The 17,939-nt window shown below is 44.0% G+C and overlaps 1 protein-coding gene across 3 annotated transcripts in view; it reads left to right on the forward strand.

Moving 5' to 3' along the window:
• Window positions 1-17,939, forward strand: part of DNPEP (aspartyl aminopeptidase) — a 30,331-nt gene that overhangs the window by 2,038 nt on the left and 10,354 nt on the right. For 2 of the 3 annotated variants that reach the window (XM_063429312.1, XM_063429314.1), the window contains exons 2-10: window positions 8,991-9,081; window positions 10,604-10,692; window positions 11,275-11,388; window positions 11,541-11,666; window positions 12,026-12,150; window positions 12,303-12,399; window positions 12,955-13,062; window positions 14,378-14,455; window positions 16,923-17,006. In XM_063429312.1, the coding sequence (XP_063285382.1) occupies window positions 8,991-9,081; window positions 10,604-10,692; window positions 11,275-11,388; window positions 11,541-11,666; window positions 12,026-12,150; window positions 12,303-12,399; window positions 12,955-13,062; window positions 14,378-14,455; window positions 16,923-17,006 (912 nt within the window). Of the gene's footprint in view, window positions 1-1,648; window positions 1,725-8,990; window positions 9,082-10,603; window positions 10,693-11,274; window positions 11,389-11,540; window positions 11,667-12,025; window positions 12,151-12,302; window positions 12,400-12,954; window positions 13,063-14,377; window positions 14,456-16,922; window positions 17,007-17,939 lie in introns of those variants that run through there. The other variant, XM_063429313.1, reaches the window with a different exon arrangement.

The raw sequence follows: 17,939 nt of genomic DNA on the forward strand, positions 1-17,939 counted from the left end.
GAACATTGAATTACGAAATTCAGGCTAAAACACTTGTGACTCTAACTAAGTCCGAGAACTTTTTCAGATCGACTAAAGTTTGGAGTTAGGATTTCAATAAAGTGCAATTTACTGTTTAGTGAATAAACCCCCCAGTGTAAACTGTTGAGAATTCAGGGAGGGAGGTCCAAGTGGGTTTCACATTTTAGACGAATATAACCAAACTATTAAGATTACCGGTTTATCCAATTTCTCTAGTTTGTCTGTGGATTGAATTTCTAACAAATTACAATTTAATGAATACATTGTCATGCTTTTTACTAAAATGATAATCGCCGGGAATTCAAAGTATATTCCAAGTGCATTTCAAAACTAGCCGAGTTAGAGAAACTCTCCAGGTCACTTCTGTTTTTGTTATAGCTATTTTAGCCTTAAAGGAACACTAGAGTCACTTGAAAAACTTTAGTTTAATGAAGCAGTTTTAGTGTATAGATCATGCCTCTCAGGTTTCACTGCTCAATTCACTGTCATTTAGGAGTTAAATCACTTTGTTTCTGTTTATGCAGCCCTAGCCACACCTCCCCTGGCTATGATTGACAGAGCCTGCATGAAAAAAAAATAGTTTTTTACTTTCAATCAGATGTAATTTACCTTAAATAATTGTATCTCAATCTCTAAATTGAACTTTGCTCACATACAGGAGGCTCTTGCAGGGTCTAGCAAGCTATTAACATAGCAGGGGATAAGAAAATCTTAATTAAACAGAACTTGCAATAAAGGAAGGATAAGCTTTAGATGACTCTTTACAGGAAGAGTTTAGGAAGACTGTGGAAGTCACATGCAGGGAGGTGTGATTAGGGTTCATAAACAAAGTGATTTAACTCCTAAATGGCAGAGAATTGAGCAGTGAGGCTGCAGGGACATGATCTATACACCAAAACTGCTTCATTAAGCTAAATATGCTTTGGTGACTATAGTATCCCTTTAAATTCAATATTTAGCAACAATTTGCATTGTGGGACATGGTTCTTAGCACTTGCTGGGTATATTGGGCAATATTGGATTATTGATATACTTGGTGGGCACACTGGGCTAGTGACATAGTTGTGAGTTTTTAGTGCATGGCAGTGAGAATTAATGTGTGGCTGGCTGTTCTATGCTGAGCTTTCTGGCAAACGTAGCCGTCCATAGTAAGGGTTTAGTTATGCAATGTATTCTATGGGCTTGGAAGTGCGGCTGCTCATGGGTGGGACACTGTGCAATCATTGTAGGAGTGGCACCAGTCAGCTCGGAGTGTGTTTGGTGACTCTGTCATATCACGGCTCTTTGTAAACCAAATGAACCAAAATAGTAGATCTGGTATGGTGGCTAACTGTTCCATATTTAGGAACATGTCCCATAAAATGCTTCAAATTAAAAATTTTTACTTAATTCTAAGAATCTATTACTTTTTATTCTCTTTTACTGTTTTGTGCCTGTGTGCGGACGTGTACTATATTCTGTGCTGTAAGAAGTGATCAAGGAAACCCAAATTATTCATACATCATTTTTTTTTTCTTCCAATTTTGATTTCATTTCTGTTGTGTATTTTCACCTCCCATCCTCCAGAGGCCCCCAGCACACAATGAATCACCTTCTAAAAGGCTGTGCATTGCTCTTGGTTGGCAGATAGTTTATTCCTCTGTATACCGGTAGGAAGTGTGAAGCAGTTCACTGTTTGTAGAACCCGAGCTGTCACAATGCAGGTGAGTGCTGGCAGCTTCACACACTAGTCACTGTCATACAGTACAAGTCACTAGCCACTGACCTGTGATACAGTGCAAGTCACTAGCCACTGACCTGTGATACAGTACAAGTCACTAGCCACTGACCTGTGATACAGTGCAAGTCACTAGCCACTGACCTGTGATACAGTGCAAGTCACTAGCCACTGACCTGTGATACAGTGCAAGTCACTAGCCACTGACCTGTGATACAGTGCAAGTCACTAGCCACTGACCTGTGATACAGTGCAAGTCACTAGCCACTGACCTGTGATACAGTGCAAGTCACTAGCCACTGACCTGTGATACAGTGCAAGTCACTAGCCACTGACCTGTGATACAGTGCAAGTCACTAGCCACTGACCTGTGATACAGTGCAAGTCACTAGCCACTGACCTGTGATACAGTGCAAGTCACTAGCCACTGACCTGTGATACAGTGCAAGTCACTAGCCACTGACCTGTGATACAGTGCAAGTCACTAGCCACTGACCTGTGATACAGTGCAAGTCACTAGCCACTGACCTGTGATACAGTGCAAGTCACTAGCCACTGACCTGTGATACAGTACAAGTCACTAGCCACTGACCTGTGATACAGTGCAAGTCACTAGCCACTGACCTGTGATACAGTGCAAGTCACTAGCCACTGACCTGTGATACAGTGCAAGTCACTAGCCACTGACCTGTGATACAGTGCAAGTCACTAGCCACTGACCTGTGATACAGTGCAAGTCACTAGCCACTGACCTGTGATACAGTGCAAGTCACTAGCCACTGACCTGTGATACAGTGCAAGTCACTAGCCACTGACCTGTGATACAGTGCAAGTCACTAGCCACTGACCTGTGATACAGTGCAAGTCACTAGCCACTGACCTGTGATACAGTACAAGTCACTAGCCACTGACCTGTGATACAGTGCAAGTCACTAGCCACTGACCTGTGATACAGTGCAAGTCACTAGCCACTGACCTGTGATACAGTGCAAGTCACTAGCCACTGACCTGTGATACAGTGCAAGTCACTAGCCACTGACCTGTGATACAGTGCAAGTCACTAGCCACTGACCTGTGATACAGTGCAAGTCACTAGCCACTGACCTGTGATACAGTGCAAGTCACTAGCCACTGACCTGTGATACAGTGCAAGTCACTAGCCACTGACCTGTGATACAGTGCAAGTCACTAGCCACTGACCTGTGATACAGTGCAAGTCACTAGCCACTGACCTGTGATACAGTGCAAGTCACTAGCCACTGACCTGTGATACAGTGCAAGTCACTAGCCACTGACCTGTGATACAGTGCAAGTCACTAGCCACTGACCTGTGATACAGTGCAAGTCACTAACCACTGACCTGTGATACAGTGCAAGTCACTAGCCACTGACCTGTGATACAGTGCAAGTCACTAGCCACTGACCTGTGATACAGTGCAAGTCACTAGCCACTGACCTGTGATACAGTGCAAGTCACTAGCCACTGACCTGTGATACAGTGCAAGTCACTAGCCACTGACCTGTGATACAGTGCAAGTCACTAGCCACTGACCTGTGATACAGTGCAAGTCACTAGCCACTGACCTGTGATACAGTGCAAGTCACTAGCCACTGACCTGTGATACAGTGCAAGTCACTTGCCACTGACCTGTGATACAGTGCAAGTCACTAGCCACTGACCTGTGATACAGTGCAAGTCACTAGCCACTGACCTGTGATACAGTGCAAGTCACTAGCCACTGACCTGTGATACAGTGCAAGTCACTAGCCACTGACCTGTGATACAGTGCAAGTCACTAGCCACTGACCTGTGATACAGTGCAAGTCACTAGCCACTGACCTGTGATACAGTGCAAGTCACTAGCCACTGACCTGTGATACAGTGCAAGTCACTAGCCACTGACCTGTGATACAGTGCAAGTCACTAGCCACTGACCTGCGATACAGTGCAAGTCACTAGCCACTGACCTGCGATACAGTGCAAGTCACTAGCCACTGACCTGCGATACAGTGTATGTCACTAGCCACTAACCTCTGATACAGTGTATATAAATAGCCACTAACCTGTGATACAGTGTATGTCACTAGCCACTGACCTGTGATACAGTGTATGTCACTAGCCACTGACCTGTGATACAGTGTATGTCACTAGCCACTAACCTGTGATACAGTGTATATAAATAGCCACTGACCTGTGATACAGTGCAAGTCACTAGCCACTGACCTGTGATACAGTGCAAGTCACTAGCCACTGACCTGCGATACAGTGCAAGTCACTAGCCACTGACCTGCGATACAGTGCAAGTCACTAGCCACTGACCTGCGATACAGTGCAAGTCACTAGCCACTGACCTGCGATACAGTGCAAGTCACTAGCCACTGACCTGCGATACAGTGCAAGTCACTAGCCACTGACCTGCGATACAGTGCAAGTCACTAGCCACTGACCTGCGATACAGTGCAAGTCACTAGCCACTGACCTGCGATACAGTGCAAGTCACTAGCCACTGACCTGCGATACAGTGCAAGTCACTAGCCACTGACCTGCGATACAGTGCAAGTCACTAGCCACTGACCTGCGATACAGTGCAAGTCACTAGCCACTGACCTGCGATACAGTGCAAGTCACTAGCCACTGACCTGCGATACAGTGCAAGTCACTAGCCACTGACCTGCGATACAGTGCAAGTCACTAGCCACTGACCTGCGATACAGTGCAAGTCACTAGCCACTGACCTGCGATACAGTGCAAGTCACTAGCCACTGACCTGCGATACAGTGCAAGTCACTAGCCACTGACCTGCGATACAGTGCAAGTCACTAGCCACTGACCTGCGATACAGTGCAAGTCACTAGCCACTGACCTGCGATACAGTGCATGTCACTAGCCACTGACCTGCGATACAGTGCATGTCACTAGCCACTGACCTGCGATACAGTGCATGTCACTAGCCACTGACCTGCGATACAGTGCATGTCACTAGCCACTGACCTGCTGTGATACAGTGCATGTCACTAGCCACTGACCTGCTGTGATACAGTGCATGTCACTAGCCACTGACCTGCTGTGATACAGTGCATGTCACTAGCCACTGACCTGCTGTGATACAGTGCATGTCACTAGCCACTGACCTGCTGTGATACAGTGCATGTCACTAGCCACTGACCTGCTGTGATACAGTGCATGTCACTAGCCACTGACCTGCTGTGATACAGTGCATGTCACTAGCCACTGACCTGCTGTGATACAGTGCAAGTCACTAGCCACTGACCTGTGATACAGTGTATGTCACTAGCCACTAACCTCTGATACAGTGTATATAAATAGCCACTAACCTGTGATACAGTGTATGTCACTAGCCACTGACCTGTGATACAGTGTATGTCACTAGCCACTGACCTGTGATACAGTGTATGTCACTAGCCACTGACCTGTGATACAGTGTATATAAATAGCCACTGACCTGCGATACAGTGCAAGTCACTAGCCACTGACCTGCGATACAGTGCAAGTCACTAGCCACTGACCTGCGATACAGTGCAAGTCACTAGCCACTGACCTGCGATACAGTGCAAGTCACTAGCCACTGACCTGCGATACAGTGCAAGTCACTAGCCACTGACCTGCGATACAGTGCAAGTCACTAGCCACTGACCTGCGATACAGTGCAAGTCACTAGCCACTGACCTGCGATACAGTGCAAGTCACTAGCCACTGACCTGCGATACAGTGCAAGTCACTAGCCACTGACCTGCGATACAGTGCAAGTCACTAGCCACTGACCTGCGATACAGTGCAAGTCACTAGCCACTGACCTGCGATACAGTGCAAGTCACTAGCCACTGACCTGCGATACAGTGCAAGTCACTAGCCACTGACCTGCGATACAGTGCAAGTCACTAGCCACTGACCTGCGATACAGTGCAAGTCACTAGCCACTGACCTGCGATACAGTGCAAGTCACTAGCCACTGACCTGCGATACAGTGCAAGTCACTAGCCACTGACCTGCGATACAGTGCAAGTCACTAGCCACTGACCTGCGATACAGTGCAAGTCACTAGCCACTGACCTGCGATACAGTGCAAGTCACTAGCCACTGACCTGCTGTGATACAGTGCATGTCACTAGCCACTGACCTGCTGTGATACAGTGCATGTCACTAGCCACTGACCTGCTGTGATACAGTGCATGTCACTAGCCACTGACCTGCTGTGATACAGTGCATGTCACTAGCCACTGACCTGCTGTGATACAGTGCATGTCACTAGCCACTGACCTGCTGTGATACAGTGCATGTCACTAGCCACTGACCTGCTGTGATACAGTGCATGTCACTAGCCACTGACCTGCTGTGATACAGTGCATGTCACTAGCCACTGACCTGCTGTGATACAGTGCATGTCACTAGCCACTGACCTGCTGTGATACAGTGCATGTCACTAGCCACTGACCTGCGATACAGTGCAAGTCACTAGCCACTGACCTGTGATACGTTCACTAGTCACTGGGTTGCAACACTGTATCAGTCACTTGCCACTGGTCCAGGGAGATGACCGCTCTGGGGCTCGCAGTCTGAATACTCTGACTTTGTATACTGTCATCTCATGTGCACTCTGCTTCCGTGTATACTGCCCTCTGCTTAGAACACTGTTAGCTTTGTATACTGGCATCTCTCTGGCACACTGCTCGCTGTGTGTACTGACATCTCTCTGGCACACTGCTCGCTGTGTGTACTGACATCTCTCTGGCACACTGCTCGCTGTGTGTACTGACATCTCTCTGGCACACTGCTCGCTGTGCGTACTGACATCTCTCTGGCACACTGCTCGCTGTGCGTACTGACATCTCTCTGGCACACTGCTCGCTGTGCGTACTGACATCTCTCTGGCACACTGCTAGCTGTGTGTACTGACATCTCTCTGGCACACTGCTCGCTGTGTGTACTGACATCTCTCTGGCACACTGCTCGCTGTGTGTACTGACATCTCTCTGGCACACTGCTAGCTGTGTGTACTGACATCTCTCTGGCACACTGCTAGCTGTGTGTACTGACATCTCTCTGGCACACTGCTAGCTGTGTGTACTGACATCTCTCTGGCACACTGCTAGCTGTGTGTACTGACATCTCTCTGGCACACTGCTAGCTGTGTGTACTGACATCTCTCTGGCACACTGCTAGCTGTGTGTACTGACATCTCTCTGGCACACTGCTAGCTGTGTGTACTGACATCTCTCTGGCACACTGCTAGCTGTGTGTACTGACATCTCTCTGGCACACTGCTAGCTGTGTGTACTGACATCTCTCTGGCACACTGCTAGCTGTGTGTTCTGACATCTCTCTGGCACACTGCTAGCTGTGTGTACTGACATGTCTCTGGCACACTGCTAGCTGTGTGTACTGACATCTCTCTGGCACACTGCTAGCTGTGCGTACTGACCTGTCCCTGGCACACTGCTAGCTGTGCGTACTGACATCTCTCTGGCACACTGCTCGCTGTGTGTACTGACATCTCTCTGGCACACTGCTCGCTGTGTGTACTGACATCTCTCTGGCACACTGCTCGCTGTGTGTACTGACATCTCTCTGGCACACTGCTCGCTGTGTGTACTGACATCTCTCTGGCACACTGCTCGCTGTGTGTACTGACATCTCTCTGGCACACTGCTCGCTGTGTGTACTGACATCTCTCTGGCACACTGCTCGCTGTGTGTACTGACATCTCTCTGGCACACTGCTCGCTGTGTGTACTGACATCTCTCTGGCACACTGCTCGCTGTGTGTACTGACATCTCTCTGGCACACTGCTCGCTGTGTGTACTGACATCTCTCTGGCACACTGCTAGCTGTGTGTACTGACATCTCTCTGGCACACTGCTCGCTGTGTGTACTGACATGTCTCTGGCACACTGCTAGCTGTGTGTACTGACATCTCTCTGGCACACTGCTCGCTGTGTGTACTGACATCTCTCTGGCACACTGCTCGCTGTGTGTACTGACATCTCTCTGGCACACTGCTCGCTGTGTGTACTGACATCTCTCTGGCACACTGCTCGCTGTGTGTACTGACATCTCTCTGGCACACTGCTCGCTGTGTGTACTGACATCTCTCTGGCACACTGCTCGCTGTGTGTACTGACATCTCTCTGGCACACTGCTCGCTGTGTGTACTGACATCTCTCTGGCACACTGCTCGCTGTGTGTACTGACATCTCTCTGGCACACTGCTCGCTGTGTGTACTGACATGTCTCTGGCACACTGCTAGCTGTGTGTACTGACATGTCTCTGGCACACTGCTAGCTGTGTGTACTGACATCTCTCTGGCACACTGCTCGCTGTGCGTACTGACATCTCTCTGGCACACTGCTAGCTGTGTGTACTGACATCTCTCTGGCACACTGCTAGCTGTGTGTACTGACATGTCTCTGGCACCCTGCTAGCTGTGTGTACTGACATGTCTCTGGCACCCTGCTAGCTGTGTATACTGACATGTCTCTGGCACACTGCTCGCTGTGTGTACTGACATCTCTCTGGCACACTGCTCGCTGTGTGTACTGACATCTCTCTGGCACACTGCTCGCTGTGCGTACTGACATGTCTCTGGCACACTGCTCGCTGTGCGTACTGCCATGTCTCTGGCACACTGCTCGCTGTGCGTACTGCCATGTCTCTGGCACACTGCTCGCTGTGCGTACTGACATCTCTCTGGCACACTGCTCGCTGTGCGTACTGCCATGTCTCTGGCACACTGCTCGCTGTGTGTACTGACATCTCTCTGGCACACTGCTCGCTGTGCGTACTGCCATGTCTCTGGCACACTGCTCGCTGTGCGTACTGCCATGTCTCTGGCACACTGCTAGCTGTGCGTACTGCCATGTCTCTGGCACACTGCTCGCTGTGCATCTCTCTGGTACCATCCATACCATTATTTTATTATAGGCTATTTTATATTTTCAGTTTCTGCTTAAGAAACCAAAATGGTGATTTCCAATGTTTGCTTATCATGATGTTTCTGATAATATGCCTAGTAAGTGTAATTTTAGTCCTTGTCACCATGTGGGAGTGGCAGTAATTTTCCATGTCATTGTAATATTACATGTAATTTTTTTCACACTCCAATAACAATGTATTACTGGGACCTCGTTCCCCGTTATCAGTGTTTGCTCTTCGTACCATTCTCCCTGTGTCACTGATTCTATGTGTGTAAGAGGTGTTTTATCTCACACTATTCCTGGGTTGGTGTCTTGCAGGCTGGTGCAATGAAAGGTACCCGAGATGCTGCCCACACCGCTGCGAGGGAATTCATCAAATTCTTAAACCGGGGTGTCTCGCCATATCACGGTAAGGTGGGCTTGTTCACTTCGAATAGCCTTATCTTCATCATTCCAAGATATCATATCCTATATCAGAACTTACATTAGCCTTTGGCAAGTGAAAAAAATAGCCCTGGTTAATTGTGGAGAACTGCAAACCAAACTGAATCATTTAGGCAAAAATGCTAATTTCTCAGCTTAACAATTTTAGTTGTTTTTTTTTTATTTACTGCATCTTGCTGTTTAGTCAGGGGCGGTGCAAAGATTTTTGGGTACATAGGCGAAGATGTATTTTTCCGCCCCCCCCCCCCCAAATAACATCTTCACCTAAGTGCCTCTTAACCAGCCCCTCTCCCCGTCCATTATTGGTCCCCTCCCTTCCCTGTCCCTTAGTGTTCTTCTGACAGTTACACACACTCAATGCACTCAATGACAAACACACAAACTCACTGATCTGACACACTCATTCATTGACACACACACACACACTGATTGACACTCATTGACAGACACACTGATATGTGACGTCATATTCCGGCTCCCGCGGCATCAGCAGACAGCGTGCGAGGGAGCAGAGCGGTGAGATTAGAGCTCCCTCGCCGCGTCTAATCACAGCACTGCCGCGCCGGGGGTCGAGATGGTGGCCTGGCAGGAGGGAGAGCTTCCCTCCTACCGGTCACTGAAATCTTGCGCCCCCGGAGCCGGTGCGCCCCAAGGCGGCCGCCTGTGCTGCCTTATGGATGAGCCGGCCCTGTGTTTAGTGAATAAATGAACCTGTGTTAGGATTAAACTATGAAGTGTTGATAACTGTTAATATGTGCAAACTCTATATTTGGGGAGGGGTACAATTAAAGGAACACTAAAGTGTTAGGAATGCAAACTTTTATTTCTAATGCTATAGTGTCCCTGTCCCTAGTTCTATTTAAATCCACCAATGTGCAGCAATAATGAAAGGCAAACTCTTAATACCGGCACTATAGTTTCCCCTTCTCTCGAGGCCCCCCCGCGGTGCAGAAAGGGTTATAAACTCTCCTCGTCAGCCGGCGGGGGAAACCTAATATGCATGCATGGCAATGAAGCATTACACAATGCTTTCCTATGTGGATTTGGGTGACGCTGGAAGTCCTCATGCATAGCGTAATAGTGAGTAGGAGAGCATTGTATTGCTTTCCTATGGGTATCCGCATCACGTGACAGAATCGACTTAAGTAGCTGCCAGTAAGACGGCCACTACATGTGGATTTAATCCTGCTACGTTTAACATTCCGGGGTTAAATGTACAGGACCACTTCATTGAAATAGGTGGTCTGAGTGACTACAGTGTCCCTTTACCTGCTGGTAAAAGTTTCCCAAATGTTTCCATCTTTGTAGTCACTGTGGTTAAATTCTGTGTTAAAGCTGCAAGCCAGCAGGTTTCAATGTAATAAATAAGAAAAAAAAATTGTAGAACTTGAATTATCAACTTAATGCTATGAAATAGTAAAATGTAAAGAGAATCTTTGCCAAAACGAGCCTTATATGTGCATGACGTTCCTCTCCTTCTCAAACAGTGGTTGATGAGTGCAAGACGCGACTTTTACAGGCAGGGTTCCAGGAACTGAAAGAGGTGGAACACTGGGATATTAAACCCAACAACAAGGTAAAACGTTAACAGCCAGAGCAGACTGACCTTTTTATTAGAGAAATAATATTCTGTTCTTTGTAACTGTATAATCGTAGGAAGGTAATTCACACTTGCCTTGTATGCAATACGTTTATTGTGATACAGGAACTCACATGATAAAAATCTATTTTTATTTATTTTGTTTATTTACTTTAAAAAATAAATAAATAAATAAATAAAAGAGAAAATCTATTTTTTTTAAGTCAACACGCAAAAGTCTGTCACATTTAAACGATCAAAATGTTGAAGAAGAGAAATTGTGAAAAACAATGAGTTGATGAATTGTACGTAAATACTGTGTTAGAAAAGATTGAATTGAACATTTTGGGGCTGTGGTAGATGATGTCCAGTGTGCCTGCTTTTCAAGTTGGCTTGTGGGAATAGATGGAATGCAGCCGTAGCAGTCAGATCCGCCATATTTGTACCTTCTGATGGACTGCATGTGAAAAGTGCAGTCCTGTAGTTTTTAAAAACAATATCTCTGTACTTGCTGTTCTATCCAGCCTGTTAATGTGTTCAACATACGGATTACTAGCCAGCTTCTTCTTCCTTCTCTAGTACTTTGTGACTCGGAATTACTCCACCTTGGTGGCATTTGCCGTGGGTGGTCATTATCAGCAAGGCAATGGATTTACCATGATCGGAGCCCATACTGATAGCCCTTGCTTGAGGGTGAGTAAAATATATATATATAATCTTAATTTAATTTTTTATGTACGTGTGTGTGTGCGTGCACATCTATATCTATTTGTCTGTAGTAAATGTTTTGTTTGCAACTCTTTTCTACCGGTCTATTTTCAATCTCCTATTCTGTGTTTCTGCAGGTAAAACGCAGATCCCGCCGCGGCCAAGCTGGGTATGTGCAGGTGGGAGTTGAGTGCTATGGAGGTGGAATATGGAGCACCTGGTTTGATCGGGATCTGACTGTGGCTGGGAGAGTGATTGTCAAGGTGATTATCTAAAAATTATGCTGCTTTAGAGAAAAAAGTAACACCTGAAACGGTGTCTATTTTTGTCTTTTTTTTTTTTTTGCAAGACGAACTAGTCATTACAAGATAAGGGTTACCATATATTGTCTCAAATGTGTTAACCCAGGCTTATATGTTCATCTTAACTGCTATTTTAATGAATGCATTAAAGGGGACTCAATTCAGTGGAAGCTTGGTGAACCCCCTCATATAATGGACCGTGTGTTTGGTTTTCTGCCACAATCTTTAGTACAGCTTCATAAAGGCCTGGTGACTCTAATTGAAATGTTCTATCTTTAGAGTGTCTTGAATAATTCTACATACTGATGTTTTGGTTTCAGGATGGTCATCGTCTTCAGCATCGTCTGGTTTATGTGGAGCGTCCAATTTTGCGAATTCCTCATCTTGCAATTCACCTTCAAAGGAATGTAAATGAAAGCTTTGGTCCTAACTCGGAACAGCATCTGTGAGTTTTTACAAATAATAGAGTAAATATACAAGTCCTGTTAAGAAATATTCCTTTCCACCTGAAGATAGCTAGGGTGTGTTTTACATTTTTGTATTTATTTTTTTGTGCCTGTGTTTGCTTTGTGTCACTCTTTGTGTCCCTCATTGCAGGCTTCCTATTCTGGCTTCTGCAGCACAGGAAGGTTTGGAGAAAGAATCTCTGGATTCGGGCTCCTCTTGTCATTCTTCAGCGGGCAGTCAGTCTGTGGTGAGACCCATAACTTGTATGGAAAGTAAATGTGCAGAGGGAGTAAGGTTGCCATATCCACCATGTTTTCCTGGACACACACAATATAATCACAGTGACTGTCAGCACATTAAGACACAGCCCTGTAGTATGTATAAATCATATGCTGCTGGATTCCTGATTGCTTTATCACCATATTTATAACCTGCAGCATATGACATCTACATACTACAGGGTGGCCCTTTCCACATGTTACCCTTTAATTTATACAAGTGACGTGCTGTAAAAAATTGTGGATTTCTCACCCTTGGTGTGAGCCTGACGTTTATAAAAAAATAAATAAAAAATAAATAAAAATGGCTGCTGTGAAAAGCGGCTGCTTGATGTGAAATATATAATCAAACAAACAAACGGCTAATATCCTTCAGACCCTTCTACAAACTGTAGAGATCTGGGGCTAAAACATCCAGGGATTTATTCTTTCCCCAAGATCCCTCTTGCAACGCCTACAGGCCCATGAATTGTATTCGTAGGGTGTATCATTCTGCTATTAAACAATGTCTGTATGTAATGCAGGTGGAAAAACACAACCCACTCCTGATTACCTTGCTCTGTGAAAAACTGGGTGTGAAATCTGAACAAATCATAGAGATGGATCTGTGTCTGACAGACACCCAACCTGCGGTAAGACACCCACATACATACTGTATAGAGACCATTACATACTGAGTGACATACATACTGTATAGAGACCATTACATACTGAGTGACATACATACTGTATAGAGACCATTACATACTGACATACATACTGTATAGAGACCATTACATACTGAGTGACATACATACTGTATAGAGACCATTACATACTGAGTGACATACATACTGTATAGAGACCATTACATACTGAGTGACATACATACTGTATAGAGACTGTTACATGCTGACATACATACTGTATAGAGACCATTACATACTGACATACATTCTGTATAGAGACCATTACATACTGACATACATACTGTATAGAGACCATTACATACTGACATACATACTGTATAGAGACCATTACATGCTGAGTGACATACATACTGTATAGAGACTGTTACATGCTGACATACATACTGTATAGAGACCATTACATACTGACATACATACTGTATAGAGACCATTACATACTGACATACATACTGTATAGAGACCATTACATACTGACATACATACTGTATAGAGACTGTTACATGCTGACATACATACTGTATAGAGACCGTTACATGCTGACATACATACTGTATAGAGACCATTACATACTGTATAGAGACCATTACATACTGACATACATACTGTATAGAGACCATTACATACTGTATAGAGACCATTACATACTGACATACATACTGTATAGAGACCATTACATGCTGACATACATACTGTATAGAGACCATTACATACTGTATAGAGACCATTACATACTGACATACATACTGTATAGAGACCATTACATACTGACATACATACTGTATAGAGACCGTTACATGCTGACATACATACTGTATAGAGACCGTTACATACTGACATACATACTGTATAGAGACCGTAGCATGCTGACATACATACTGTATAGAGACCGTAGCATGCTGACATACATACTGTATAGAGACCGTAGCATGCTGACATACATACTGTATAGAGACTGTTGAATGCTGTATACAGACTGTTGTATGCTGACGTGTATGCTGTATAGAGACCGTAGCATGTTGACGTGTATGCTGTATAGAGACCGTAGCATGGTGACGTGTATGCTGTATAGAGACCGTAGCATGGTGACGTGTATGCTGTATAGAGACCGTAGCATGGTGACGTGTATGCTGTATAGAGACCGTTGCATGCTGACGTGTATGCTGTATAGAGACCGTTGCATGTCCATATTGTAAAGTGATGCCGTGACTTGCTGACGTGTACAATTAAACCTTGAATATAAACTGTTTTCTGTCTGCAGACTTTGGGAGGTGCTTATGAGGAATTTATCTTTGGACCCCGTCTGGATAACCTGCACAGCTGTTACTGTGCTCTGCAGGTTAGCAATAGAGTTATACTCTGCTGCCAAACAATTCTCTGCATATCCAAGCATAAAAACATCTCTAAGCTATAGACTAAAACCAGGAATCCTGGGAAACCGTGGCGGCTGGTGAAGTTTTAAGATGGTGGGGTGTCAGACTCGTCCCCCACAATTGTACGCCACCCTATACAGTACAGATATACTCATAGAATACAGAGAGATGAACGTAATACAGAGATACTCATAGAATACAGAGAGATGAACGTAATACAGAGATACTCATACAATACAGAGAGATGAATGTAATACAGAGATACTCATACAATACAGAGAGACTCATAAAATACAGAGAGATGAACGTAATACAGAGAGACTCATAAAATACAGAGAGATGAACGTAATACAGAGAGACTCATACAATACAGAGAGATGAACGTAATACGGAGATACTCATACAATACAGAGAGATGAACGTAATACAGAGAGACTCCTACAATACAGAGAGATGAACCTAATACAGAGATACTCATACAATACAGAGAGATGAACGTAATACGGAGATACTCATACAATACAGAGAGATGAACATAATACAGAGAGACTCATACAATACAGAGAGATGAACCTAATACAGAGATACTCATACAATACAGAGAGATGAACGTAATACGGAGATACTCATACAATACAGAGAGATGAACATAATACAGAGAGACTCATACAATACAGAGAGATGAACCTAATACAGAGATACTCATACAATACAGAGAGATGAACCTAATACAGAGATACTCCTACAATACAGAGATATGAACCTGATACAGAGAGCTGAGTAAAACATAAAGATATCTATAAAATACATAGAGTTGAGTGCAATACAGAGATAACATGCCACAAACAGAACTGAGAAAAATAGAGCTATAATACAGAGCGATGCCTAAATATTCCTAAACCATGCGCAGAGCTGGGTACAGACTACAGCGATAGCCATACAACCGGTAGGGCTCAATGGGAATTCCTTCTTATAGGACACTAGGTATGTGAAACAGGGCAGATTTTAAACCAGCCCCATTATTTTGATATACCTTGATGCCAAGTAAATGCAGCCAAGTAAACTTCCCCAAATGCCAACTAATTGGGGGGAGGGAGCCTGTGGAACTGAAACCTATAAAGACCCACATTTAAAAAAAAAAACTATTTGACTTCCCACCCTCCTCTCCAGAAAAAGAATCTTAGTCTTTCTAAACTACTGCAAATAACGTTTGTCCCTACTTAAACACTGGTTGGGCACTGCCCCAAGTGTCCCTATGAAAGAGCCTCCACTGACGTGAAATTATCAAGGAATTGTAAATCTCAGGACAAAATAGCCGAGTTGAGAGATCTCCCAAGTCAGGATTTCTTTGTAGCAAGGCTTTTTTGGGCTACAGTGTAACGTTTTCTGATCAGTTTCCAACAATTCCCTGTTTCAGTGAATTCTCCATTCCAACTGTGAACAAGTTTAGCTCAGAGAATCAAGTGGTTAAATTGGACTTGCTGAGCAGCGTTTAATAACTGGATACAGGGTACTTTTATATTATTTATTTATAAAATATTTTACCAGGAAAGATACATTGAGATTTCTCTCGTTTTCAAGTATGTCCTGGGTCCACAAATCATTGCATTGTTACAGTTAGTGTACAATAAAATACAATATATACAACATTTAACATAGAACAGGTAGGAAATATATAATCAACCATGACAGGTGCATTCTGTTTTGAGGTATGTAGAGAGGGATCTCTTAAAGGACTTTAAGCTTAGGGAAGATTTTAATTTGTGCGGGAGGTCGTTCCACAAATGCGGTGCTCTGTAGGAGAAGGAGGATCGGGCTGCTATATAAAATCTAGTAACTTATCGTATCCCTCTACACTGGGATTCAAACTGTAGGGGGGGGAGTAGGTTAATTGCATCAATGCCCTGCATTAATTTCTGGGTGTTGTAGTTTAGCACTCTACATTATAAAAGGGACAGCTGAACAATTCCCAGAAACCCATGCTATGCTGATACTAGAGGAATCGACCACGGCCATTGAAAAGTGATTTCCTGATTTCCCGAGCCACTTCCTGATCTAAGCCAGAAAATTGTAGTATTGTTTAAATGGGCGTATCTTCCCTTTTTACTGTGATCAACTTGTTGTATATGCAAATACCATATTTACGTGGATCCAATGCACACTTAAAATTTTGGAGACTTTATTTTGCCAATAAAGGTGCGTATTAGATTTGAGTAAATACAGTATAGTGTATGTGGTACAGTGGTTTTTTTTTATTTTTATGTTTTTTATTATTACTACTACTCCTTTCTCCATTTGTTTGATGGGATAAAGACTATCCCTTCTCTTACAGTCACTTCTGGTTTTTACCAACTCCTCAAGCTTTTTCTGTTGTCTACATTACATTTTCTCCCAGTCTGTCACCATCACAAATCACCACACTCTGTCCTTCAGGCGCTGCTTGCTTCCTGTGACGCACCGACTTCTCTCGCCAATGACACCAATGTCAGAATGATCACCTTGTATGACAACGAGGAGGTAAGGACACAAAAGCTGGGGGAGGACAACTGCCATTGGGGATGACACTGTGACAGTCATGTACACAGTGAAAAAAAAAGATGAATTACCCACATTTACTGAGCAGGTGCAGTGCTGGACAGAGATACAATGAAACAGGTGTGATGACAAATCTAGGTGGAAGGGTAACTGGTTCTCATCAGATGTATTGATGAGTTAAATTTACTAAATGGTCAACAAATATTTATTTTTAATATCATTATGCATTTATTATATAATTGTAAAATATAAGCAAACTTGGCATATCACAAATATAAAAATAGTTATAAAACACTCTAGCACGATACATGGGATTGCACTAAAATGGGTGTTTTAGAAAACTAAGGAGTGGGGTGAATTGTTGTTCAAATAACCAAGGTAGAAAAATGGCTGGATATTTTAAATTGTTTTCACACCTCATTTTTGGGGGGGGGCTTAAAATGTATCTCCAATTCCCAGGTTAATCCCAGTGGTCTAGAAGTACGTCCGTGTATGTCCTTTTATCTATTTACAAATCGTTAAAATAAATCTCCATTCATTATCACTATAACCATGCATGCATGCTCCGGGCAGAGCTGTATATCAGATCCGTGCATCTAAATATCGAATATTCCACCTGTGTAGAGATCGTCCATAAACCAGAGCACGCAAACTTTCTGTATCAAGTATCTGAAAATTGTTAAAAAAAAATAAAAATAAATATGAAGTTGTTAACTTACAATTCACTGATCATTTAATAATCTTGTTCTGTATTTAAACCCATTAAGGGATGGACAGTGCAAAGTGGAATTAAGAGTTTTAGACTGTTAAACAGATCCTGTGTTACACATAGCCCCCTGTGCAGACCCCCCTCATTTAACTAATCCTCCTGTAATTCCATATTTGCCCTCTCTCTCTCTGTCAGGCAGAACAGCA

This window comes from Pelobates fuscus, chromosome 8 (genome assembly GCF_036172605.1).
Source record: "Pelobates fuscus isolate aPelFus1 chromosome 8, aPelFus1.pri, whole genome shotgun sequence".
In the NCBI taxonomy this organism is placed as follows: Eukaryota; Metazoa; Chordata; class Amphibia; order Anura; family Pelobatidae; genus Pelobates; species Pelobates fuscus.